The sequence below is a fragment of the Globicephala melas genome, chromosome 8, assembly GCF_963455315.2.
Source record: "Globicephala melas chromosome 8, mGloMel1.2, whole genome shotgun sequence".
NCBI classification, from domain to species: Eukaryota; Metazoa; Chordata; class Mammalia; order Artiodactyla; family Delphinidae; genus Globicephala; species Globicephala melas.
In genome coordinates, this window is record NC_083321.1 from 1,029,399 (window position 1) to 1,056,653 (window position 27,255).

At 59.0% G+C, this 27,255-nt stretch overlaps 1 protein-coding gene across 1 annotated transcript in view; it reads right to left on the minus strand.

Moving 5' to 3' along the window:
• MOB2 (MOB kinase activator 2) overlaps positions 1-27,255 on the minus strand; it is a 49,999-nt gene extending 22,744 nt beyond the window's left edge. Inside the window, exon 1 of the mRNA XM_030833118.3 lies at positions 27,142-27,255. Coding sequence (XP_030688978.1) covers positions 27,142-27,158 — 17 coding nt within the window. The 5' untranslated portion in view covers positions 27,159-27,255. The remainder of the gene's footprint in view (positions 1-27,141) is intronic.

Sequence of the window (27,255 nt, forward strand, 5' to 3'; positions counted from 1 at the left end):
CCTTCCTCCCCTGGCCACCCCCAGTGCCCCTGCCCCCCACCCCAGGCTTGCCCCGCCGGCCCCTGACGGTACCGTGAACAAGCTCATGCAGCCGGGGGCCACGGCCCTCCCACTCCTTCACAGGTACGTGGCTGGTGTCAGAATGCGTCTCTCCTCGCCCTCCCAGTTGCACCTCTTTTACACGCGTGAGCTCCAGTAAAGGAGGCAGACACAGACTCAGGTGCTCACGTCCACCCAGGCACCCTGCCTGCCTGCCCGTGACCCCTCCAGGAGGCCAGCCCCAGACACGCAGAAAGGGCCATGTGCCAAACTGGGAATTCTGTTCGGAAGCAGCGGGAACGAACGCTCAGTCCTTGCACGTAACAGAGCAAGTCGCCAAGGGCACAGTCCACGGAAGGTGACGGGGAGCTGGACAGCATCAACAGTAACAATGTTTGTACCCCAAGAGACACTAGTAAGAAAATGGAAAGACAAGCCACAGCCTGGGAGAGGAGGTCTGCAAATCACACACTGATACAGGACTTCTGTCCCCAACAGACAAAGCGCTCTCAAAATGCAACAACTGAAAAATGGACAAGAGACTGTAATAGACATTTCCCCAGAGAAGCTACACCCCACACCCACCAGGATGGCCGAAGTCCGACCACGGAGGCTAACAAGGGCTGAGCGGGACGTGCAGAAACCAGAGCCGCTGGAGGGGGTGGAGAGGACAGGGCGAAAGTCTTCCAGAGCCACACATGCCCTTCCCCAGCCACCCAGCAACTCTTCTCCTTTCTGCAGCAAGGACGAAGGCGTCGGGCACACGAAGACACCGTCAGTGCCCACAGCAGCGCGATTCATGATCTGCGAACACGTGGGGAACAGCGGAAATGGCCTCCGGCTGAGCCAACTGTCTTATTTGTGAAAGAGCCCACTTCTCAGCCACAAAAGGAAGAAAGTGCAGCTACGCACAGCACCTGGGTGAGCCTCAAAGCAGCAGGCTCAGAAGGGGCAGACCCCACACGCCAGACGCTCGGGGAGCCCTCTAGACGGATTTTAGCCAGAACAGAAGGCAGGAGGCAGGTCAGTGGTTGCCAAGGCCCAAGGGGGAGTTGAGGGGACATCCAGTGTTCTATACTGTCCCTGTGGGTGGTCAGAGGCTACGCACCTCTGTTGAAATTCAACAAAGCTTACATTTTAGATTCAGTGGAATGTAAATTACACCTCGTAAAAGCTGACCAGAGGCAAACACACCAACAAGAGAGCAGGACTCCTGCTGGCGCACCAGCAGCGAGTCCCGCAGGCCTGCGGAGAGCGAAAGAAGCCACCGCCCCAGGGCCACTGGCACGGGATTCCATTCACAGAACACCCAAGGGCAACCAGGTGCCAGATGTCAGGCGAGGACAGGAGGGTCGCAGGGCCTCTGCGTGCTGCCTCCTTGCCGGTTCTGTGACATGGGCAGGGCGTGGTGCGCTAACCTGAAACCCACGCACACACGTGCACTCGGAGTCGTGCTTTCTCTGCATGTGTTGTGTTGCAATGAATGATTCACTTTAGAAACACAGGAAAGAAAAAGAAGACAACCGTGTTGGGATGTCTTATTTCTACACTGGACGGCACTTACCGGGCTGACTACCACTTTCTCAACTCCTTTTTGTAGGACTGATCCATTTCATGGTAACAAATAGCTTCATCTATGTTTTCAAAAATGAAAAAGTAGGCAAAGGTTTTAGGGGACTGGAACGGCCACACAGAGGCTATCTTCTCACGGGCCTGCCCTGTCTCTCTCCTCAGCACCTGGAGCGCACCGGCCTGCAGACAGTGTCCGCCCCTCCCCCCGCAGGCTCCTGAGCCCATCCCCCACTGCCACCCACCCACGCTGGGGCCACATCCAGATGCCCCAAAGAGCCTAGCCAGCTCGTGCCCTGGAGTATGGGAAAACTGCTGGGGTAAAGTCACTGTTCTCATGAGTGGAAAGGTCCTGGGGAGTGACTGAAAAAGGTGCTTCTGTGACTTCAGTCAGAAGTGCTGGGACGTCTTGCCAATGTTGCAGCCAATGCTACCCCATGGCGTCGCCACTCCGCGGGGTCACCACTCCATGGGGTAACCACGCTGGATCTCAGAGGGGAAAACTAGAGTTCCACTCCAAGAAACCAGCTTGGGACCAACGGAAGAGCACTCAGGACACACGCGGCAGTGGTGGGAGAGGCAGGAGTGGAAGGGTTTCTGCAGCGACACTCTCTGGTGCAGGGACAGAGGTCTTCATCCCACACCACCCAGGGGACAGAGGAGGAAGGAGAAGCCCCTTCCACAGAGGGCTGAGGCCATCTCCTCACCTCCCCCTGCTTGCGAGTGGACCTGCTACATCCCGAGGCGGGTGGCAAGAGCCTCGCTCTGCTTCCCGAGACCGCGCTGGCCCGGGAGCCCCGTGCACATGCACCAGCAACGACAGACAGGAAATGACCTCCCGGAATCCCAACTCCTGGGCCTTGGTGCCCCAACTCCATTCCTGTGGCCTCCCCGAGGGCTCCGATGACTTCCCCAGCTCCGATGACTTCTCACTTGAACCCTGACGTCCCCATCCTGCAGTGGAGGAAACGGAGGCACAGCCGAGGCAAAGTCCAGATCTGACGCAGGCCACCTGCTCCAGACCCTCTGCTCTTAACACCAACCCCCTCCCCCGAGGGGACAGGCACCTCTGGAAGGGAAGGAAGCTTATTTCTATGCCTGGCTAAAGCTCAGCTGCCCCGGCAGAGCGCAGGGCCCTCAGCGGCTCGTCACAAACAGCCCAGGCAGCTGCTCAGGAGGCAGGTGGGTGAGTCCGACTTGCAAGGGCCGGATCCGCGCCTCCCTCTCAGCCCTGCTCGGCAGAGGAAGCGGCTGCAGTTAGAAGCCCCGAAACCACCACCGCTCCCAGGAAACTGCCACCACGCCTCATACCAGAGAGGAGAAAGGGCTGCTGTACCTTCTCCCCTCCGGTGTGAGAAAGCCCCTGCTGGGCTCACCCCTTCCCAGCCTGAGTGCGGCTAGGTCTGCTGGCGCTGGGGGAGAACGGGGCGGGGCTCCGGCCCATCGCCCTCCAGGGCTAACCCTACATCCCTCACACACCTGTCCAACACCCCTGCACAGCACCCTGTGGGGTCAGGGTGGAGGTCAAGCGCCGGCCTGGAGCCCGGCTGCCAGGGTAAGCGTGGAAACGCCCAGATGCTGGAGCAGGGCGGAGGCCAGGCAGGAAGAGCGCCTGGAAAGGGAAGGGGGGAGGCAGGCTGCACCCCTGCAGGGCTCAGGGCCAGGAGAGCAGCACAAAGTTACAAGGCAGAGAAATGCCCCACACGTCATGGTGGCATTTCAGGTTCAAGTCCAGCCAAATGCCACCCAGTGGGAGTGGCTGGTGGAGCCTAGTCGGTCTGCTGGGCCCCTGGCCACCACCGACCACAGGGGCGCCCAGACTGCACAGTAGCCACGTCTGACCCCTGCAGCGCTGGCTGCCAGACGAGCAGACGCAGAGCCAGGTGGTGACCAGCGAGGGCCTGGGGGCACCAGGAGCAACGCTCCCCAGTGCGCTCCACGCCCACAGAGAGGCCAGCTCATGGCCAGGGACTGGGACACTGTTGCCCCCCCCCGCCCAGTCTTCACAAGCCAAGCTGGCACGGAGCCCAGGCCGCCTAAGTAAAGGGTGATAAAGGGTGATGTGGGTCCTGCCAAGTCGCCCCGCCCTCCCCGCTGGTATAAAAGGCTCGGAGGCAAGATTTAGCCCAGGCTCAGTCCACAGGAAGGAGGCTCAGAGTGCACGCAGAAGGGAGACGCCTGCGCCTGTCCCCGCACAGGCCTGTCCCGGCAGGCACTCCAGCACCAACACTGGGAATCTCCCCCAACCAAAACACTAAAATCCAATCAAGAAACAGTCTTTCCTGAGAAAAACGTCAGAGAGAGATGGAAGAGGTCCACTGCACATGGAAGGGCTGTAGGAAGTTTCCAGAGAGGGAAGGACCCCAAGAGAGGTCAGGCTAGGAGCCCAGTGGAGGCGGAGAATGAGTTCCTGCCCACAGCCCCCCACCCGCGGGCCCCAGGCTGTCCCCTCACCACCGCCAGGAACGCCACCCGTCAGGGGTCCGGGGAGAACTCGCGGCGACTGTCAGAGCTGCAGACCTGAAGACGTCCACACGCCCCACATGAGCATAAGATGCGCTGAGCCAGCTGAGCAGCTTCACGGCATGCTTACAAACCTGGCCGCGCCTGGGTCACGGCACTCAGAAGGCCGTGAGGGTCAACGATCATCAAAGAGCTCCAGCCACCCTGCCGGGCTGGTGTCCTGCGTTGTCCACTTCCCACTGCGGCCATCAGGCCTGGTGAGGGCCTGGACCTGGGGGTTTTATATGGGAGAAACAAGGGGATGCAGTCGGTCACACAGGAGAAGGAGGAGACTCTTCCTCTGGACACCCGGCTCACCAAGGTCAAAGGGCGGCCGGCAGTCAAGCAGTCCCCATGGCATATTCGCCTCCGACTGGAGATCTGTTTTCTTCTCTAAATTAGAGGGAAGGCATCCGACGTGGGAGTGTCAGAAAGTCAGAGGAAAGCCAGAGCGAGATATGCTGCAGCCCAGACCTCAGATTCCTCCAGGGGAGGCCCGGCTGGCAGGAGGGCAGCGCTCAGGCCAGAGGAGCCGCAGGGGAGAGGCGCTCGCGGGACAGGGGTGCAGACGGCAGCGCCCACCACTGCAAGTTGGCGCCGCCACACAACAGAGTCTGCCCTGCAATCGAGAGAAGGAGCTGCCGCATGGCTGCCGGTGACCACAGAGCAGAGGCAGAACCGGTCCAGAAAGCAGAGGAGCGGCAGGAGGGCACGGGGAGGCAGTGCCTCGAAGGGAACGCCATTGCCAACGAGAATCCATCCTCATCGAGGGGCGCACTTCAACTCGGAGGACGCCGTGGAACGTAAATTACACCTCAACACCACTCATATTACTCACACACGCACGCGCGTGCGCGCACACACGTGCGCACACACACACGCTTTTCCAACGCAATCCTGTAACTTCGGAGACAAGAGCGGGGCTGATCGCTACCAAGACAGGCCTAGAGGATGTCCAGCCTGTGACCTGCGCCTGCCAGGTGAACACAAAGGTGTTCACAAAGGTGGTTGCCTGCGCCCAGGGTCCAGGTGACCGACGTCATCAGAACTCACTTCATGATGAAATACAGGATTATGGGTGAGCTTCCCTCCACTGGTCATGCCTTTTCCCAAAAAATGTCTTTAAAAAGTAAGCACTGCACGTAGGATGAGGAAGGACGGAAAGATGCTGGGGGAGCAACGTGGACACGCGTGTCTGCGAGCTGACAGCCACCCCAGGCACGGCACGCCGACCACACGGAGTTAGGTTTAATGTGGCGTGTCTAAAAACTGAAGCCAGGGATTATTAATGGGGAAAATTAAGAATACAGACATCCCTGACTTATGGTTCGAGTTGTGATTTTTTTTGACTTGATGACAGTGCAAAGGGAAATCACGTTCAGTAGAAACTGTACTTGGAATTTGGCATTTTGACCTTTTCCCAGCAGTGAGACCGGGCAGCAGTGCAGCCCCCAGTCAGCCCGCAATCACAAGGGTGAACCTGACCCACAACCATTCTGGACCTACACAACCATCTGTTTTTCACTTTCAGTACAATATTCAATCAATTACACGAGACATTCAACACTTTATTACACGACAGGCTTTGTGTGAGATGATCTGGCCCAACTGTAAGCTAATTTGTGTGTTCTGAGCACGTTTAAGGTAGGCGAGGAGGTCAGGTGTATTGAATGCATTTTCAACTTTCAATATTTTCAACTTAGGATGGGTTTGTCAGGATGTAGTTCCCATGGTAAGTTGAGGGAGAGCTGTATAAGGACAGGCCCCAAACAAGACATAGGATTGGATCCAACGCCTCGGAAGTAACCTGAACCACCCTCAGTATTTTCTGAGTGGGTTCCTGACAGGGAGCCCGGAATGAAAGTCTCAGCCGGGGCTCTTCAGCTGCAGCCCCTCCCTGCACCCCCGGAGGTGACCAGCTCTGACCAGGTAGCTCCCCAGCCCTCTGCAGGGCTGCTGTCCCTCCCAAGGCCGAAGACCCCCTTCCTCTCCCTTCGGCACTGGGTCTCCTCAGAAGTTTCCTGAAAGGGGGCTGATGAGATGCACTGTTTTTTTCAGAATTTACATGCAAGTTTTATTCTATCCTCACGCAGGATTAACCGTTTGGCTGATGTGAAATTAAGTCCATGTTGCAAGTCCTTTTCTGACAGTCTCTTGAAGATTATTTTTTAGTTTCCGGGTTGGAATTTTGTTCGGATTCCTGGTTTGTTTTGTTTTGTTCCTCTCTGTTCCTCTCTTCTGAAATCCTTTCTTTATCCCTTGTGCTCTGAAATGTCACAACCGTGTCCCCTGCTGTGGGAACAGGGAGCATTCACTGTGTGGGGCATGGGGTGAACTCACTTCCTGTGATTCTGGAAAATTTTTGAGTTGCTTAAAATTCCCTCTTTCTGTTTCCTGCTCTTTCTGGAATTCCCTTGTGGCCGCAGAGCCCCCTGCACTGATGCTCTAATGTCTTTACTCTTGCACTCCCGGTGTCCATACCTGACTTTTTGTTCTACTTGCTGGGAAATACACCCAAATTTTATCTCCTATCCCTTTACCAGGTTTTTAATTTGCTATCGCACCTCTAACCTGCAAGCGTTCTTTTTAATTCTCTGGATGTTCCTTCTTTGTACCAGTCAGTTCTTACCTGCCGGGGTTCTCCATGGTCTGTAAGTCTCTGAGGAAACTAACGACAGCCCCATTTTACTTGGTTGTTCAGAGTCTGCTCCCTCTTTTTCTTTAGGTTTTGGTCTCTGCCGTTCCTGTTCACACGTTCCACAAAACACCTGGTGGCCCTGGCCACCCACTCATACTTAAAGGTGGCACTGAAGTGCGCGGGCGGCACTCAGGGCATGTCACTGGGGGACCGTGTGCCTCCCTATAGCAGGTAGCACGGGTGCTGTCCGTCGGCTCCCCACTGTCAGCGTCTGCAGGTCTTTTCTCTTGGGCGGGTCAGACTCCAGGCACTCTTCTACCTGGAGAGTGGACTGCGGTTGCCAGGTCTTGGGGTCCAAGACTGGGCTGGGGAAGCTCATCACTGTGGTTGCGGGATGTCCTCAAGGCTTCACCTGCACGCTGGCGGCCCTGGTGCAGTGCCGGACTCGTGCTCTCCGGACAGTAACCCTCAGATTCAAGGTAGGTGGGAGGGAGCACGGTGTCTAGCTGCTTCTCCTGCGCACCTCCAGACCTGCAACCGGCTCCTTCGGAGGCTCCGAGGTCCCACAGATCCGGAAGCCATCCTGAGGCTCCTCAGGAGAAACTTCCCAGCTCGCTCAGGTTCCAGCTTCCTCAAGCCTGCGTCCACTTGCTCACCAGCTTTCCAACTTCCTCCTCTGTCTGCTGTTTTCTCCCACCTCTGTTCCCGTGGGTCTCTGCCTTTCCAGAACCCTCAGCTCTCATTCCAGTGGGCCTGGGCAGGGGGTAGGTTCCACACACAAGTCCAGCCCAGCCTACTCAGGCATCAGGGCCAAGCACCACACAGGATACTGGCAGGCGGCCCCCGGCTCCCCTCCCGTCAAGGGCCCCTGGGCTCCCCCCTTCCTGACGGCCCCCACACTCAGCTACCAATTGATGCGCACGCCTCCTGTGCCCGTCTGCGGGCAGGGCTTCCCACCCAGCTAAGGCAGTTCGCAGAGGCAGGCCCTGCCCTGCCTGCGAGGCTGGCTGGCCTCATCTAGACAGTCTCCCAGCACAGCTCAGCCCCTGTCCAACCCCCCACCCCAGGCAGCACCTCAGGATAACCCCTCCCTTCATGCCCCACCTTCCGACGCCAGGGAGTCAGAAAACCCCTTGGGGGCTTCCCTGGTGGCGCAGTGGTTGAGAGTCTGCCTGCCAATGCAGGGGACACGGGTTCGAGCCTTGGTCTGGGAGGATCCCACACGCCGCGGAGCAGCTGGGCCTGTGAGCCACAACTACTGAGCCTGTGCGTCTGGAGCTTGTGTTCCACAACAGGAGAGACCACGACAGTGAGAGGCCCACGTACCGCAGTGAGGAGTGGTCCCCGCTCACCGCAACTAGAGAAAGCCCACGCACAGAAACGAAGACCCAACACAGCCAAAAATAAATAAATAAATAAATAAAATTTTAAAAAATTGAATCATATACTCACCTTTCTCTTTTAAAAAAATAAAATAAAATAAAGAAAACCCCTTGACCCAACACTGAGGGTGAGTTGCACCCTGTCCAAGGCCATGGGATATAACCCAAGTCCCAGCCCAAGGCTTCCAAACGGACACCACTGTCTCTGTGGAAATGTGCCAGAGATCAAGGTCAAAGGACATGTCTGTCGCCCACCGGACCCTCCACCCGGAGCCCGGCCAAGGCTGCTAACCCAGGCTCCTGCCTGCACAGGGAGGGCGCGGCACACGGGAGGCCTGCTCAAAAAGGGGGGCCCCCGGCGAGCCCCGGTGCACACGGCACCTCGCGTTTGTGGGACCGCACTGCCACCAGCCACACCCTATCCTCTCTTGAGATTCTGACACCCCTTGGAGAAGGCCTGTGTGTCTCAGAGAGGTCCCCACGCCCTCTGCTGGGGCCACAGGCAGAGTCCCTGGTCCTGGCAGTGCCCCTGGCCCAGGCCTCAGGCCATCATGGCAGAATGGCCAAGTAGAAAGTAAGCTCCGTGTGGGGCTGCTGTTTTCATGAGGACCCTGAGAAGTAAACACTTCACTCAAGGTCAGCGAGCAGCAAATGCAGACCCCCCTCTTGGCGGCCCCTTAGAAAGGTGCTCAAACACAGCCAGACAGTGGCGGTGGGCCCAGAGCTGGGCCTCCCCAGAGCTCAGAGCTAAGCAAGGAACCAAACACGGGCACAAAATGGACACATTCCCCTGAGGTCCGTCACCCTGACGGGTGCCACCAGACCGAGTGGGCACAGGCTGTCTAGAATCCCTCAAACAAAATCCCAGCATGGGGCGGGGGAGCGGGAAGCAGGGTAAAATGAACAGGCCAGGGGCGGACCGCCTGAGACAACAAAACACCTGTTTCACCTTCCAGACACTCAGAGATTGAAACACTGAGGTCGCCCAGCATCGGAGGGGATGAGGCGGGGCGCCCCCCGCCCCCGCGCAGGTGGGAGTGGGAATCACGTGCAGGCCCGGCGTCCGCCCGCAGCTCCCACCTTCCCAGGCGATCGGGCGGTTCCAGCCAAGCCCACCGGCCGCTGCCGGTCCGCCGTATGATACGGGCCACCCAGCGGACCGGCAGCAGCCAGCAGCCCGCGCGGACGTGAGGGGCGGCCGGCAGTAGGAGGGACCACTCAGTGCCCGTGCGCTCCAGCTCGCGCCTCTCCTCTCTCCCGGTGGCCAGTGGCCGCAAGCCCCGCCCCGGGCCCCAGGCCCCGCTGGCGGCCTCCGGCGCGCCCGGCGCGCCCTCTGGTGGACGCAGGAGCCACACGCGGGGAGAAAAAGCGGCGCTTTCAACCTGCGGAGCCCCCCTCTCTCCTCCAGCAAGTCCGGCAAGGTGCTCCACGTGCCCCCCACCGCCCCCCACCCCCGGCCCAGAGCCTGTGTTGGAGAGAGAGCCCAGGGCCGAGAGGTGGGTCGGTCCTCCTCCTGGGGGCCCCTAGACACAGCCCAGAGGCCTCGAGAGCAGGCTCGGTGGGCTCCGAGTAGAGAGGGGGGCCGTCACTTCCCGGCCTCGGGACGGGGCAGCTGCCCGACTCTGTGCCTCCTTCCGTCTGTGAAATGGCAGCTGCCCACCAGTCCAGCGTGTCCCCACTCGCAGAGCGTGGGGCTTGGGCCGGAGGCCGACTGGCTCCTGGGCACCCTGGGCCTGGCCAGGAGAGCACGGGAGCCTCGGGCACACGATGGGAGGGAGCATTTTCCAAATGAACGGAACTGACGCGGTGAGAGAAAGAAGAGCCCCGGCAAGCGTGTCTGCGGGTAGCAAAGTGAAATCTCCCTGCTGTGCAAAGAGAAGACGCCAAGCCCAGCTGCTTCCAAGGTCTTACTACATCTGAGTGTGGCACCAGCTCCTGGCACCGGAGGGAAGTCCCTCTGCGCGGGAAGCACGGGAAGAAAAAGTCCCTTTCCCGGCAGTGAGCACAGCACGCGCACCTGAACAGCATCCCGAGACTGTGCCGAGCAGTTCACAGAGGAAAGCTCATAAAAGGTAATAAAAGACATCAAAACAGGCTCAGCCCCACTAAGAAGAAACACGGTGAGAGTGGACTGACACGTCACCCATCAAATGGAGGACCATAAAGGACAGACAGCGCCAGCCAGGGCAGGGCCTGGGCCACCCAGCAGGCAGCCGGTAACAGAAAGCGTGTGACAAGATGTAGCATCAAGGGAGGGCCCCCAACGGGCTTCCTACAAAACAAGTAGCGGGCTTCCCTGGTGGCGCAGTGGTTGAGAGTCCGCCTGCCGATGCAGGGGACACGGGTTCGTGCCCCGGTCCGGGAAGATCCCACATGCCGCGGAGCGGCTGGGCCCGTGAGCCATGGCCGCCGAGCCTGCGCATCTGGAGCCTGTGCTCCGCAACGGGAGAGGCCACAACAGTGAGAGGCCCGCGTACCGCAAAAAAAAAAAAAAAAACAAGTAGCAAAGAGAGATGGACCCACAACGGTGTTTATGACCACCTCACAGGAAACAACCACCTCAGGTAAACTATGATACACTCACACGGGTTACACTGGCACGCAGCCTTCATCAGTGTGTCTACACCTCAGAAGGGTGAAGGCTCACACCTATTCTCTCCCTCTCACCCAATGAAGAGAAAATGAGACACAAAGTAAAGTAAGTGCCCAGCTCTGACCTTGGAGGCGAGTGGGGACCACGCAAAGGCTGTGAGCTCTGAGAAGGGACGTTTCCTGGCTAGCACACAGAGAGGTCTGTGTCAGATGTCTCCTAGACCAAGCTCCCGGCCTGCCTATGGCCACTGTGAGAGCCTGGCATCACCTCTCTCCCATCACCTCTGTGGGCAGAGAATGGGCCATATGCGAGGATGGGCCCTTTGCGGGCCCAGAGGATGCTTGGAGCGCAAGAGGAAGTGGTCAGCTGTCCCACGGGGCCTTGCTCATCTGTCCGTCAGCTCTGATGGGGCTAAGGGTTTACTTCCCTCTCCCCAGAATCCCCAGTTACCCAGTGTGGGTAAGCGAGCGAGAGGGGGCAGGGTCGCAGTGTCCTGAGCTGCCATGGTGCCCACTACATGCCACGGTCCCCTTTACAAAGTGGCTGCTTTCATGCCCTCAGACCCCACTGGCTCACAAGAAGCTCTGCAGTGCTGGGTCCTTACAGCCACACGGGATACACAAGAAGGCAGCCTGGGGATCCCCTCTAACACCTGACCCAGGAACCTTGCGCTGGGTGTCCAGCTACTCGCCTCACAAGGTGCCTCGCAGGGGCTCCTCCAAGGCAGATGGCCAGGCAGACCTGTCTTGCCGGGCACTCTGGCCACGGGCAGGCTGGTGTGCAGGAAGGGCCCCGCCGCCTCTCTGGGATGCTAGCAAGAGGCCAGGAGACGCCAGCAGAGGGGGCTGAGATGCACGTGGCACTGGGCACTGCCCCCCACAGACCGGCCACAGGAGACCCTGGTTCACAGACCCAAGACCTCGCTGCCCTGCCTCCAAAGGGGTGGCCAGCAAGGGGAGCCGACAGAAGGAACAGAGGCTGGAGGGAGGCCAGAACACTGCGGTAGCACAGGAGACTGGGGACGGGGGGCCTTCCTGGGCGGCCTCCAGCCACCCCAGTGGAGGAGTGGATGAAGACAGACTGTGGCACGAAGAAGACACTGGACATGGAACAGAGGGAGAAGCTACAAGTGGGCCCAGCACATTCTGGAAACCTGGGAGGGGCACGCCACGGGCACTAGTGTGGGCCCCACCATGACACAGAGCAGATTTCTATCGGGAGGGCCACCAGAGCCCAGGTGTTCACGCGAGGTCTGATGGAAAAGGACACTGACTGGAGCAAAGCCTGTCCAGAAATCCCAGCGGATGCTGGCATCCCCGACATCACAACCAGGCGGAGGGGCTCTGGCATGACCGGCCAGCGACACGGAGCAAGGGCAAAGCCTGCAGACAGCAGTGGGGAGAGTGGGCCTTCTTTTTAGGCAACTTCAACTAAATACTCCAGAATCAGCAGAGATGAAAAGGAAGGGTCTTGCTGATTTTCATTAACAAAGGCTGCTTTCAAAATCCTTCAGTAAGAAACGTGGGCCGTGCCAGTCACTCAGCCGACGCTTATCTGGGGCCCCTCTTGTTTTGCAGCTTCTCTGCCTCTGGCCCCAGAGGCAGCGGCCGGGCTTCTCCTGGCACCGTGTTCTCCCCCTTCTGTCCACACCGCCTCGCGCCTCAGGAGCTGAAGGTGCACGTGTGCCTCAACGTGAGTGGGGCTTCGGCCCACAGCTCGGGAAGGGTGGAACCTAAACGTGTGCACACTAAGTGTGCAAGGGTTAAAAGGAAAGACTATCTGCGTAGGTCTGGTTGTCCAGTTACGTGAAGTCAGCAGAGATAGGCGACCCTGAGCCCTGGGCTGCCCCTCGCCCATGGCGACGAGCAGCGTGGCGGGGCCCCTTCCTCTGACCAGGGCGAGACCTGGGAGCTGTACGTTCGCGGAGCCTCTTGCCCATTTCTCTGTGATCTGACAGGGTCTGCATGTGCCTTCTGTCAGTGACGTGTGCACCATGTGTCCCCGGGTGGCCGGCCTTTTCCCTCTTGAAGGATCTATATATGCGTACGCACGTGCCATGTCTTCTTTATCCATTCACCCACCGATGGACACTTAGGTTGTCTCCATACCCTGGCAATCGTGAATAGTGCTGCAATGCATGTAGAAGTACAGAAATCGCTTCAAGGTGATGATCTCCTTCAGATACACTCCCAGAAGTGAGGCTGCTCATCATACAGTAATTCCATTTGCAGTCTCTTGAGGCGCCTCCATGCTGTTTTCCGCAGTGGCTGCACCAATTCACACTCCCACCAGCGGTGCACGAGGCTTCCCCTCTCTCTACAAGCACGCCAACTCTTGATGCCTCTTCTCTTTCTGACGATGGCCATTCTGACGGCTGTGAGGTAGTATCACTTTGTGGTTTTGATTTGCGTTTTCCTGATGACTGGCGATGTTGAGCATCTTTTCATATACCTCTTGGCCATCTGTGTATCTTCTTTGGAGAAATGTCTATTTAGGTCTTTTGTACATTTTAGCTCCTTGGATATTTTGGATATTAACTTCTTATCACGTGTGGTTTGCCAATATTTTCTCCCATTCCCTAGGCTGTCTTTTCATTTGTTGATGGTCTCCTTTGCCATGCAGATGGTTTTAGTTTAATGTAGTCCCACTAGTTTATTTTTGCTTTTGTTGCCTTTACTTTTGGTGTCAGATGCAAAAAAAATCATCACAAAGACCAACGTCAACATACTGCCTATGTTTTCTTCTATAAGTATTACGGTTTCAGGTCTTATGTTCAAATCTTTAATCCATTTTGAGTTCATTTTTGTGTGTGGCATAAGAAAGTGGTCCAGTTTAATTCTTTTCAATGTGGATGTCAAGTTTTCCCAGTACCGTTTATTAAAGAGACTGTCCTCTCCCCACTGTATATTCTTGGCTCCTTTGTTGTAAATTAGTTGACCATATACACATGGGTTCATTTCTGGGCTCTGTCTTCTGTTCCATTGATCTTTATGTCTGTTCTTATGCTAATACCATACTGTTTTGATTACTGTAGCTTTATAATATAGTTTGAAATAACTGACGGTGATCCCTCCAATTTTGTTCTTCTCTCTCAAGATTGCTTTGGGGTCTTTTGTGGCTCCATACAAATTTTAGAATTATTTTTTATATTTCTGTGAAAAATGCCATTGGAATTTTGATAGTGATTACAGTGAATCTGTAGCTTGTGCTTTGAGTAGTATGGACACTTTAACAATATTAATTCTTCCAATCCATGAACATAAAATATCTTTTATGTCTTCTTCAATTTCTTTCATCAATGTCTTACAGTTTTCAGCATACAGATCTTTCACCTGCTTAGTTTATTCATAAATATTTTACTCTTTTTGATGTTACTGCAAATGGGATCATTTTCTTAATTTCTCTTTCTAACAGACAGGCAAGCATCTTTAAGAAGATAGCTGGGAAGCTCCATCCTTGCCCCCATTTGTGACTGGGCCCTGAAGGTGGAGGTCAAATGTTCTAGGAGCCCATGGCCAGAAAGCCACACAGGAGTCAGGCAGGCAGACGGGAGGCTCTCCAGGCCGAGGAGGCAGCGTGAGCACAGGCCAGGGGTCTTGGCTGAAGAGGATACATCAGAGGCCTGAGCAGGCTGCAGTGCAACGGGCACCCATGGGTTGGGGGTCAGGGATGGAAGGAAATGGGGACTTCATCCCTTAGGCAAGGAGGTCCAGAGGGTCTTTTAAGCAGGAGTACAACACGGTCAGTACTCTGGTGGTTTGCAGAAGATCTGAGCCAAAGACAAAGACACGCTCCCCAACTCCACCCACGGGTGCCCGGGTCTAGAAGAGCCTGTGGCCCTGGAGCTGGGTCAGCCCAGGGAACCATGGGCCTGCCTGGAGGGAGCCCAGTGAAGTTGTGACCCTCATGTGGTCACACCACCCACAACTGGCTTCTGAATCAGGCCCTGCAGCCAGGACCGTGGGGTGTGTGAGCAGTCAGGCTCTAGGACCAGGCGCACAGGCCAAACAGTGCAGTCTCCACCGCAGACCCTCCAAACGTCATTTTAGGGGACATTTTGTTGTTTTTGTTAGAAACCAAGTGACCCGGACTTCTGGGAAAGAGATGAGAGATGGAAAAGCGCAGTGCAGTGGCGCCTGTGAACTGCTCCTGGCAGGTACACCCAGCTCCCGGAGGCCAGCAGGGGCCCGTGATTACCACTGCTCTCCCATCTGCTGTGTGACCAGGAGGATCCTGTGACCCCCAACTACAGCGAATCAGCAGAAAGCTGGGGACATCTGCAGGTGCAGTGTCCTGATCCTACACCTGAACTATCAGAGCCGACTCAAAGACCAGTGACCTGTGGTCCCATAGTTCCCCGGGCTCTGGGAAGAGTCACAGGGTGGGGCAGCTCCCTCACTACACCCCCACCCCACCGTCCAGTCCCGTGGCCTCCCTCCCCTGGGGACAGCCAGCCCAAGCCCAGCACCGTCATCGTCCCCCTGTAGCGCCACAGGTGCTGATTCCTGAAGGTCCACGTATGCTGTGGAAGCACAGCTGTGTGCCCAGCCCTGACATCCCCCCACCGTGGGTAAACGCAGGGCGAGGGCACCATGGAGACGCAGCCACCATGTCCCTCACAGCAGTGCCTGTTCCCACCACACAGTCACCGCGGCAGGCACGACAGGAACAGACACCAGGACACCGCCACCCGCCAGCGAGGTGCCAAGGCCCCCACACACGGGGATCGCCTGAGGCTTGGAGACCTGACACAGCAGCCAAGGTCACACAGCTGGTGGTGGACGGGGGACCGGAGGCCAGTCTGTGAGATGGCAGAGGCAGTGTCTCTGACCACCACATGCACTGCCACCAACACCGGCCCTCGGCCAGCCCTGTCCCCACGGGTCCTGCCTGTGCTGATGGGAGCAGGGAGGACCCGCACGCAGGAGGAGGTGGACCCAAGGCAGGGCGGGTACCGACAGCAGACCCCTCGGGCCCCTGCCACTCCAACCCCACGCCCCCGGCACACAGCAGAGCTGCTCCACCCAGAAAACGACCACGCAGGTCGCACGGAGCACACGTGCAGCCCAGGGAGGTCTCCAACTGGGAGGTAAACTGGAATCGCCCCAGTCCCCGAGCGGAGCAGAGAAGGGAGGGCTTCCGGGGGGCACAGACCTGCTTCCAGGTCGGCGCCGTGCACGTCCCCCCAACCCCGTGCTGTGTGGACGGCCACGGGGGGCCCCGGTGGGGCGAGGCAGGGAGGGACTCCAGCTTGGTGTCTGGGCAGGCCCTGGATCTTGCGTGAATGGGACATGAGCTCCACTGACGCCCCCAGGGGCACAGGCTCCATCATCAGGGTGGCGGCGCTGCGCCCTGGCGTGGAGCCATCTCAGGAGAGAGGGGACATCTGCCATGAACACCAGGCCCCACTGCTGTCCTGGTGACAGTTCAGACTTAGGGGCCGGCAAACCACCAACGCTCCCACCTACAACCACAGGTCCCATGAGGAGGTGACACACAAGAAAAAAACAAAGCACCCCAAGAGGAAGCACAGCTCCCCCCCAACCCCGCCACGGCTTCACACGAGCAAGGATGTACGGATCGTTCCTGCCTCGTGGGGCTGACAATCACGCATCCTTAAAACCCAGCTGGCGCTTCCCTGGTGGCGCAGTGGTTAAAAGTCCGCCTGCCGATGCAGGGGACGCGGGTTCGTGCCCCAGTCCGGGAAGATCCCACATGCCGCGGAGCGGCTGGGCCCGTGAGCCATGGTCGCTGAGCCTGCGCGTCCGGAGCCTGTGCTCCGCAACGGAAGAGGCCACGGCGGTGAGAGGCCCGCGTACCGCAAAAAAAAAAAAAAAAAAAAAAAAAAAAAAAAAAACCCAGATGCACTAGGCTGGCCTGGGAGGAAGTGCATGAAAGCCAGCAAGGTCATGACAAGAGGACACATTTATTTTCACATGAATTATAAATGCCGGGAGCTCCTGACAGAACTCAGCTGAGCCCTGCACTTCTTCGGCCAAAAAGGTAGGAGGCCTTCCAGCAGGAACACGAGAATGTACTAGAAAACAAGGGTTTTTATCACAAGGCATTTCTCAGTCTCTGCTGCAGTGCCCACGTCCAGAGAAGCGCCGGGGTCTCACTCGGACAGCGCAGAGCAGATGTGGGGCGGTGCAGCGCTCTGCAAACAGCACCCCGAGACCCAGGGCCCGCTGCAGGTGGCAACCCAGACCCAATCCGACGCCCTGCTTCGGAGGCAGGGAGCAGGCCGGGCAGGGAGGCAGCAAGGACAGCCTGCGTGATGACGGGCGCGACCCGCGAGACCACCAACGCATGCCCTCGGTGCTTTTAACGCTCTGTGGGGCATGAGCACGTCTGCGTCCCTGAAGCTAGTAAACCTGACCGCGGTCACAAGAACACCTGCCACACAGCAGGCATCTCCCAGAAAACACATCCCAGCCAAAACCAGTCTGCAGGGCAGGGGCTGGGAGCCCCCTCCCCTGATCCGGGTGCCCGGGCTCAGAAAGCAATCGTGACCCCAAGATCACCTGACCTGCAGACGGCACACAGAGTGGGTGCTCAGCCCTCCTCGCCGGCACCCCCTCCTGGGACCGGACCCTGCAGGGCTGATGCCCCGCGGCCAGCTGCCCACAGCCTGGCTCAGGGTGCCCTGGTGCCTGCCTGCCTGCTCCCGTGCCGAGGGAGCGAAGCTACCTGTGGGTCTGGGAGGGAAGACGAACACCCCAAAAGGGAAGCACCTGCCACATGTTTCGTCGAGCGAGCAGGGCACAGGACCCTCGGCCAACAGAAAACACTCCTCTCGTGGCAGGGAGTGAGCCCTGTCCTGTGAAAAAGCCGCGGCCCCAGCGGTCCCCAGTGCACACCCCGTGTCGGTGATGCTCAGGAAGATGGGTAGGCTCAGCCCTGCACGCCCGCTGAAGCCCCTCCGGCCCCTGGATGCCACGCAGCTCATCCAGGACACAGAAGGAAAGTCACCAAGCATGACCCGCCCCACACTCTCAGCAAGAAGTTCCTCTGAGAGGACGCCGGCCCTGCGGGGAGGAGTGAAAGGCAGGGCAGCCCAGGGGGTGATCCAAGGCCTGGATTTTCTTCTTGTGACTCCTTTTCTGTTCATTCATCACCTTCAACAGCTAAGAGAGAACAAGGGCAGTGGGACTGGGAAGAGGGTGGTGCGGGTGGGTGTTCCGCAGGGTCGGCGGACGCCAGGCTGCAGCTGCTCGCTCGCTCGGGACGGCTCAGCCCTGAACTCCTGCCGTGCAGAGCTCCCGAGAGGGGCCTGGGGGCATCCCAAGCTCAGCTGGGCTCCTTGGAGGACGACACTGCTCCAAGCTCTCCGTGTCACCCCTGCGCCCACTGCCTGCCATCTTCTCCACGGCCTCGGGAACCACACACGGCCCCGACCAGCAAGGGCCTCCTGAACACGTCGTGATGGCAGCACGGATGGAATGTCTTTCCCGACAGAATCAACTAAATGGCGCGCACAGTCCCCATGCTTGTGTGTGTGTGTGCACGTGTGTGGGCTCACATGCGGCCAGGAAGGAAAAGGGCAGGGCGCACAAGCTCTGGTCTGTCCCTACGGCCCTGCCCAGGCCGCAGCCCAGAGGCGCACACACAGGTCTCGGGGCTCTCCTGGCCCAGACACACGCACCTGCAACTCGCTGCCCCACTGCTCACTCGGGCCTCCTGCTGCACAGACAGCGCCGACCCGTCTGGGTTCCCTGGTCAGGTTCCCAGCACAGCTGCACCTACCGTCCCCTCATCTGCCAGCAGAACGCATGCCCAAGGGAAGCACAGCTAGTCGGGAGGGGCCAGTGAGACAGCCCCCGCTGACTGGGTTCTAGCAACTCCCAGTTCCTCTCTCTGCTCTTAGCTGTCTCTTTAAGAACAAGTTCTATCATCTTAATACTTGGGATTTAATACCGTTAAAGCAGAAAGAACTCACCCCAGTCATAAGAAGCTAGACCACTGAGCACTACGGAAGCACGCACGGCCCGCGCACACGAGCAGCTCCCGCCCCAGCCCTCCCGCGAGGAGACGCAGACTGACCGGCAGCCTTCCTCAACTGCACTGCAGGATGCCGGGCAGCACCCCCGGCCCCCACCCACTAGGCGCAGCAGCAATGCCCCACCACACCTCCAGGTCCTGCCCGGCGTCCCTGGAAGGTGAGACCACTCCAGGTGGAGACCCACTGGCAGGCAGCCCGCTCGTGGGGAGGGCAACGGGAGGGTCCCTCACCTGACGTAGGGACCAGGTCCCGAGCTGCCAACGCACCAGGCCCTGGAGCCAAAAGTGGGCACGAGTCAGCACTGGCCCTTCACGGGCACAGCCTGGTAGGCGAGGAAAGCAACTCAGTGCCGCCAGGCTCAGTGTCTCTGGGTCCCTTCGCGGCATCAATGCGGGGCCACAGGAAACAGTCTGAGAAGAGAACTCAACGCCTCAGGTCCCCCCTCTCTGAGCAGCCAGAGACTCAGTTTCCAGCTGACGACACCCCGAAAGCGCCGTCTTCCCCCGCCCGCCGAGGCCTGCAGAGTGCAGGGGCCGAGTGCCCGCTACGCCCACCTCTCCTCCGGTCCCGACCAGCACTAATGCACACGGGGACATACGAAGAACGCCAACCTCGCCTGTCCTCACTGGCGGCCCCCCAGCCTGTGTCAGGGGCCTCTGGATCATGTGGGGCCGTGCCCTCCACCCGCCGCGGCAAGGAAACTGGCTCCCTCCCACTCCTATGGGGCATGGGTGGCAGGGTGAGGGACCTTGTGAAGGCCACGAGCTGGGTCCTCCTGTCCACCCCACTCAACACGCCTCCGCTCGCAGCCCCCCGCAGCTGTTAGGAAGGCCCCGCCGAGATAAAGCTGCGGCGGTGGGGGCGCCCGGCTGTCTCCTGTCCGCCTGCTAGGCTGGGGGGACCCCACTCAGTAAACATCACCTCCCGGCACCTCCGTCCCCCTCCCTGCCCGGGGGCCACTGGGCCGGCGTCTCCGTCCGTTGAATCAGAAGAGTCCTTGTAAACCAGTCACGGGGCTGTTTTGATGAGCAGCCAAGGAAGCCAAGCCGGGTTAAGCGGCCACAGGGGTGCAGGGAAAGGGCCCGGCAGGGAGCGCTGCCCCGACGCCAGGACTGACCCAAACCACCGAAGAGCACGGAGGGCTCTGAGCGGGCGGTGAAGCCCCTGTCGTAAGGGTTCCACGTTTTCCTTCCCCTCAGAAGCCTTGGCTGAGGCCATGAGGGCCAGAGTGGGGGCAGCCCCACGCCTCCAGACACTCTTCCTCCCCGAGGGTGTCCCCCGGGCCACGCTGAGGACCTGCTCGGGCCGTGACACCTGCCGAGCCAGCCTGGAAGTAGGGAAGGAGGAGTCCACACTCAGCTGGAGAACCCAGCGTGGAGGCCTCCTCTGCAGCCCCCGGCGCACCCCGAGAACGCCCTCCCCGTGGGAGACAGGGCCCAGCAACACTTCTGAGAAGCCTGCAGGAAGAGTCTCTGCCCGGGGGTCTGCGGCTCCCATCAGCCTGCAGGCTGGCAGGAAGAGGCAGGCAGCCCCACCCCGTGGAATAAAAACGCCACCGCCCAGAGGCCTATTTGTTTTGGAAGCGTCTCACTAAGGAGCAGCTGGGACAGGTGATAACCGCTTCCTCTATGCCCCTCTGCAACTCTCAGTCCTGAGGAACCCGGGGAACAGGCCAGAGGGGCCTGTCACGACCAGAGCTGCACCGCACCAACAAGGGGATACGAGTGCGGGATCTGAGGAGGACAGAGCTGCTGGAGAGCCAGCCTGGCAGGCCAGGCCTGCGCCCTCTGCACATGGCCCTCTAGCAGCCCGGGACAGACTCTCAGTGCAGAAGGCGTGGACCGACAGCAGGCCGCCACAGCACCTTCCACCTTCCATACCGAGCTTCGCCATCTCGGCGGGAGGGGCGACGCGAGGGGTGGCCCGGGAGCTCCCGCAGCACCCGGGGGGCGGGAGAGCGGACCGGGTGAGCCAGTTCAGGCCTCGCCCTTCCCGCCACCCCGGGATCAGCCCCAGAGCGACACTCAGCACTGGCACCTGGCGGGGGAAGGGGGGTGTGGCACGACCAGGGGACCGGGAGCGGGCAGGTTACAGATGGAAGGCGCCATCGGCAGGGAACGGGGTCAAGCGGCCTCCAGAGCGCCAAGCCCCTGACCCCTCGACCCCTCGCCTTCCACACAAGTCACCCCGAGAGCCAGACCTACTGCATAAGCCTGGGCTGCGGGGCTAAGGGCAGCCGTGCATCGGGACACAGGGCTGGGTCCTTGCCACAGCAGCACTCCAAGGGCAGGGCAGAGGTGACAGTGACAAGGCGGCCTGGGGGCCGCAGGGTGCGGAGCCCTTGCACTCACTTTTCATGCAGGCGCCGCCTTGCCAGGTAAGCCCCACCTCACTCTGAGGGGACAGAGGGCCTTCTCCACGGTGGACACCTCATAAAATCCCACCACCACCCGCTGGGAAGGTTACTGCTACGCCCATTTCACAGACAATGAAACTGAGGCTTGGGGAGGTAAAACAGGATGACTCGTGAAGCTGTAGTCGGGGTTCAAACCCAAACCATCCAGCCCCCGAGCCCTGTTCCCATCTCTCACCTCCCCAGGTCTCAGCTCAAACGGCACCTTTTCCAAGACGCTCCAGAAGCCCTACTAAAATGGCTCTCGAGCACCCACCCACCGGCTTCCACCCTGCTTCCCGGCATGGCCAGGATCCCTCCGTGGGAGCGCTGCGCCCCCGTGCGGCATCATCCCAGGACACACATGCCAACCACTGCAGGGAGGACGCATGCATATTCCACCGCAGGTGACCGTGCAAAGGAAACTTCTTCAAAGAGAAGAAAACCAGGTGACGAGGAGAACGTGGCCACGGCCCAAAGCCACATGGCTCCGTTCAAACAGGACCACGGGTCACACGTGGCCCAGTCACCCACCAACGACCTCCTTGTCTTCTCCTTAAGTATCCGCATTCTATCCTCCGGTTCCAACTGTTCCTAGTCCCATGTCCCCAGGCTCCGTCCCATAGAACAGCCCTGCACACCACCGGGGGTACCCGGGCCGGGAGAAATCCTGTGCAGAAAGAAAAACAAACACGAGGAAGACAAAGAACGGCAGGCCCTCCAGCCAAGTCAGCTGGGAACAGCCTGCGCCACCGCCTCTTCCGGACACGGCCACTGCTGGCGGGGGACACGCACAGAAGTCACCGTTGGGCACTGAGACCAGCTCCCAGACCAGCCTGCGGGGCCGACGCGCCCAACACAGGCACGGAGGGTGCCCCGCCGAGCACACCTGTGCCTGGGCTCGGCCTCCCTCCCAGGCCACGTAGGCCCGTCCCTGACAAAATCAAGAACGTGTGCTTGGGTGCGTCTAAGTTTCCAGGACCACAGCAAGGACAATGTGGGACAGGCTGGGACAGTGAGAACATTGACACAGAGGCAGCCTCCAGCGCCCACTCGAGCGAACCCCTCCCAGGCCACCATGAGCTCTGGACAACAAGTCCAGCAGCCAGCGCCCCAGTGCCGCCCGGCTTTCCCAGCATCCTGAGAAGAGGTCTCGGTGAGCCCAGCAGACAGTGACGCCTGGGGGTGAGAAGCCAGGACGGAGGCTGGAACAGGGCACTGCGGCTGCCCCGGGCCCTGCCCACCCCGCAGAGCCTCCCTGCGGTGCTCAGGTGGGTCCCCGGGGACACTTGTGCAGGGTTCCCTGCAGACACCCCAAGCGGGAGGACAAATGAGAAATGACACGTTGCCAAGAGTGTCCAGGCACGTGGGGCTCATTCTGCCAGGGCTCCGTGTGACCGTGGCCCTCTTTAGAGGAATCTGAACGCACCCTAGCCCCAGGCGAGCACTGCCACACACCCAGGCCACAGTGACTGCCTGCCTGGAAAGCAGCTGCTCCTGCGTGTGCCCTGCAACCACAGGTTCCGGGGCCCACTGGCCGCAGTTTTTCTCCTCGTGCCTCTATGCCTTTGCACGTGCCATTCCTCCTTCCTGGGCCGCGACCTTTCCTCCTTTCTGCTTGGAAAACTCCTGTGCACCCTCCCGAGCCGCCCTCCCGGCCCGCCCTCCGCCGCCACATCATTTGCTCCTGCTGCCCAGCCTGACAGAGCGTGGACTGTCTTCTCCGTCGGCGACACTGATCCTGAGCTCGGGGTCTGGCCCAGGACAGACGGTGAACGCAGTCGGGACTGGAGGTCTCACGGCAGGAAGTGGTCCGGCTCACGGTGGAAGAGGCTGGGTCACAGCAGCATCTTTCAGGATCAGCAAAAAGCAGGAACAATCCAGGTGTCCGTGGAGAGGCAACACACGCGTATCCCCACACCATGGAGTATCATTTGGCCACAGAAAGGACAGCTGACACCAGCAACACCACCGATGAACTTTCACAACATTAAGCTAAGTGAACTGGCCACAGAAGACCGTGTGTTGTGATTACCCTGAACGTGAGATTTCTTTTGGGGGTGAGGTGAACATTCTCAAACTAAACTGTGGTGATGGTCAACTCTGTAATTTTACTAAAAATTACTTAATTGTACGCTTAAAGCAAGTAAACTTTATGGTAGGTAAATTATACCTCAAGGAGACTGTTAAAAAAAAACCCAAACCCTAGAGAATCGAGCGAGCTCAGCCTGGGTGCCCTCATACGGGATTTGACTGCCAGCCACCGTGACACCCTCCCCAGAGGCCAAGTGCCAAGGGGAAGTCATCAACACCCGGTTCAAATGCCCGCAGAGGTGGCATCCACGGGGTTGGATCCCCTTCACCTGAGTGCAAGATTCCTGCCGGCAGACCCATCAGGCCCGAAAGCCCCCGACCGCATAGCACACCCTGGGCGCTGCCCGAGAGCGCCAACTCCACCGCCCTGTGGAGTGAATCGCCAGGCCGGGAGGCCTGTCTCCTCTGGCCAGAGCCAGGAAGCCCTACCCTGCGCCTCACCCCACCTCAATCTGCCACCGGGGAGGAAAGGAGGTGCTGATGTCAAGGCCCGAGTGGCCCCAGCAAGGGGCTCGCAGGGTGCGGGCTGGGCTAGAGGGCGCGGGCGGGCAGGTCCCTGCAAACTTCACCCCGTAGGCCCCCACCAGTCAGGAGCAGAGGAAGTGTGTTTCCTCTTCTATATTCCCAGATGCTGGCTGGGAAGCTTCTGGACCCAGCTTTGTCGGGTAAAATGTAAACCACACGCCTATCGTCCACTCACAGATGGCTGCCGCTGCCAGCTGAGGACAGGACAAAAGTTCTCTCCACACTCCCACACTCTGCGCTGCTCCAGCGCATGCAGCTTCTGCTCTGGGCAAGGGTGCCACCCTGTCAGCTGCTGTCCAGAATGGGTAGAGCCAAGGACCCCAGAGGTGACCTACACAAGAAGTGCAACCCTTTTCAAGTTGGAAATTACTTTTGTAAAAAATGAGGAAAAAAATTACCACACACCTTGGCGCTCAATGCCAAGCAGAGGAAACATACAGTAAGACGACGGATGCGAGCTGCTCATCGCAAAACTCTCCTGCAAGTGAGCGCCAGCAAAGTCCAGCAGCAAGTCGTAACATGCTGGCTTTCTTTCTAGCTTCCCTGAGCAGGTTTCCTGCAGGCCTCCCTTTCCTCACACATGGCAGGGAGAGCTGAAGATAAGGCTGCCAGCATTACTCAGCAAGGCCCTTTCAGTGACAGGGCAGGTGTGGTCTCACTCGAACATCTGTAACCCACTCTTCTGGTCATAACAGTGATCAGAAGGCGAGGAGGAGGACGCACCGTTTGCCTACAGCTGAGTCCATACTTTGTCCCCGTGATGGACAAATGCAGAGAAACTGCTTCTCAAAAGAACAAAAAACATTAAAAACATGAGAACTCTATTCCAAACAAACCGGTTGACACGAAATGATGTGAATTAATAAAAATATCAAGAAACAGTAAAAAAAAAATCACACATCTCCTCAATTCTTCCAGGCTGAAACCTGGCTAAAGGATTAACTGAAGTCCTAGCATTAAGCATGTAAAGGGCGTCGGGCAGGAGCCAGGCCCTTAACGCGCCGCCGGCTGGCTCTCCTCACAAGAGGGGCCAGGTGGAGTGGCAGGTGGACCAGAGTGGGAGAGCTGGGGTCTCTGCCGCTCACTCCCTCTGCAGCTGTGAAGTCCAGGCCTCTGCATCCTCATACTTCACAGCAGATGCTCAGTAAACTTGTGGGAGGGACAGAGGGCCACCCGGGTCCTCCCAGCTCTAGCATACTCAGACACCACCCTGGAAACATGCTCTCGAGAAGATCAGAACTTGACTACTGAGATTGTTCCACTTTTTTTTTTTTTTAAGGGGGGTGGTTCATAGTTAAGGAAATGTTAAAGAATTCATGATTCACCAAGTCTGATATGCAATCCACCAAGTTTAAAAACACATGCACGAAGATAAGCAAACTCCATCCTAACCCCTTTCTGGAGATCTCTAGTTCCCTTTCAGAACTGCCTACTGCCTACTTTACATCCAGTCGGCTCCTTCCCTCCCCAGAGACCACAGAAGCAGCAGCTCCAAGCCTGTCCCTTTCAAAGCTGTCTTCCTCCAACACTGGGCCCGGCCTCCCCCCCACAGGGAGGTAAGTGCTCCGCTGATCTTACCCAGACAGTCCTGACAAGCGCCTGGAGAACCAGACCCTTCTAAGCCTAGCTGTGGTAAACTTCTGGTTGTTCACAATGATGACAATACAGTCCCTAAAGCACAGACCTCAGGCAGTTAGAAAAACGGACTGCTGGTCAGTTTCCAGGCACAGAGTTCCTGCTTCTTATGGACATGAGCACATAATAACCACACACAGACAAAATACAATCAGCTGCCCCCTCGGCAGCCCAGCTGATCGGGCTGGTCCCTCCGACCCTAAGCCCTGTTAACTCAACTCAGCCAATCAACAGCCTACTCCCCTGAAACCGGCTCATGGGAGGCCAGGCAGCCTCCAAAGCAGTCGCTCCTGATAAACACAGAAAGCGAGCATCTATGATTCAAAATAAAGCAAACACAGCTGCCTGCCCTCGACTCTTGGTGCCCGTGGGTTACGAAGGCCTCCTACAAGCATCTCTCCTTACTAACAGCAACCAGCATCCACCAATGCCAGGCACTGTGGTAAACGCTTTAGTGGACCCTTCCACAACACCATGCTGCAAGGACCATGACTTCCACCTTACAGATGACTTTTTAAAAGCAGGTCTGGAGAATTAGTAAGCACCTAGAGTCACACAGCTAACAAGCAGTGGGGCTGGGACGGCAGTGCTGCCTCTGCAAGAAGCCAGGTGAGCGGCCCTGCCCCGCGGCTAGCCGCCTGCATCACCCACATGCCACCCTCAGCCCTGCACTCTGGCTCCAGGTCTACCCCGTCACACTCAGCAACTCTTTGGCCTCTTTATTCACCCTTCACGCTGTCTGGTCTCCCCCTTCACTAAACTCCACCCAACCTGCCAGGAAGGGTGGGTCTCATTCATGTCCCTGACTACGCCGACAGCACCCTCCACTCTGCCTACACCCCGAAAGGGCCTGACAGACACTGACACGAAACGTACATCGGACCTTTCACCTCCCTTCCCGGACTTCAGTGTCTAGACAAGCCTTTCCACCGGTCGAGGCCAAGCACACAGCAACCGCTCCCTCACTCCCACCCCAAGCTCCCGGAGTAACTAACCTAACTCCAGAGGGGTGCTATACAAACCAGAGCTGGGCACAGATCGGATGGAGGACCACGTTACTGGGTGAAAAGTGCCAGCCCTTCTCGATCCTCAAAAAGTAAAAAAAAAAGAGAAAGAACAGGAAAAAAAATGATGTTTTTAGGGAGAATAACTTATTGAAGACGACGTGACGTTCTGTACGTTTATCTAACTTCCAGCAAGCCCAACACACACGCCGACGAGAGGGAGAGCCCAGCCCAGCCCAGGCTCCGGTGCTGATGCTTCCTTCCTACCCCGCCCTGCGGCAGCCGCCCGCGGAGACGCCGATCGCACCCCGGCCCCGCCGACCTCGCCCCGGCGGACGCTGGCAGAGTTGGGTTGTTTTGCTTCTTTTCCCTCGTTTTTCAAGGGGCTGTTCTCTGCCGGCGTCAAAGTTATCTCTTCCCGAAGCAAGTTCGCCACGGCGACCGGCGAGAGCAGCCTCCGTCCGACCTCCCCCGCCGCCCGACACCCAGAGGCGAGGTGTGGCCGCCTGCCCGGGGTCGGCTCCCGGGACGCGACGCGCCGCGCGGGCGCCGACTGCAGGCCGGACGCGGCCCCGCTCCCGGCCCGGCCCCGACCCCGCTCCGGGGAGCCCCGGCCCCGCGCCCAACCCGGGGACGCCCCTCGCCAGCCCGGCCCGCGCCGCCCGGCCCGCCGCCCTTGACCGGTGCCGCCCGCGGCGCGCCCCGCGGCCCCTCCCGCGGCCCGGCCCGCCAGCCTCGCCACCCGGCCGCCCGCCGCCCGACTCACCCCATGAGCCAGTCCATGGCTGCGCGGGGACCGCCGCGCCCGCCGCCCGACTCTCTCGGCCCTCAGCTCGCGGCGGCGGCGGCCGGAAGTAAACACTCGCTCGCTCACTCCCAC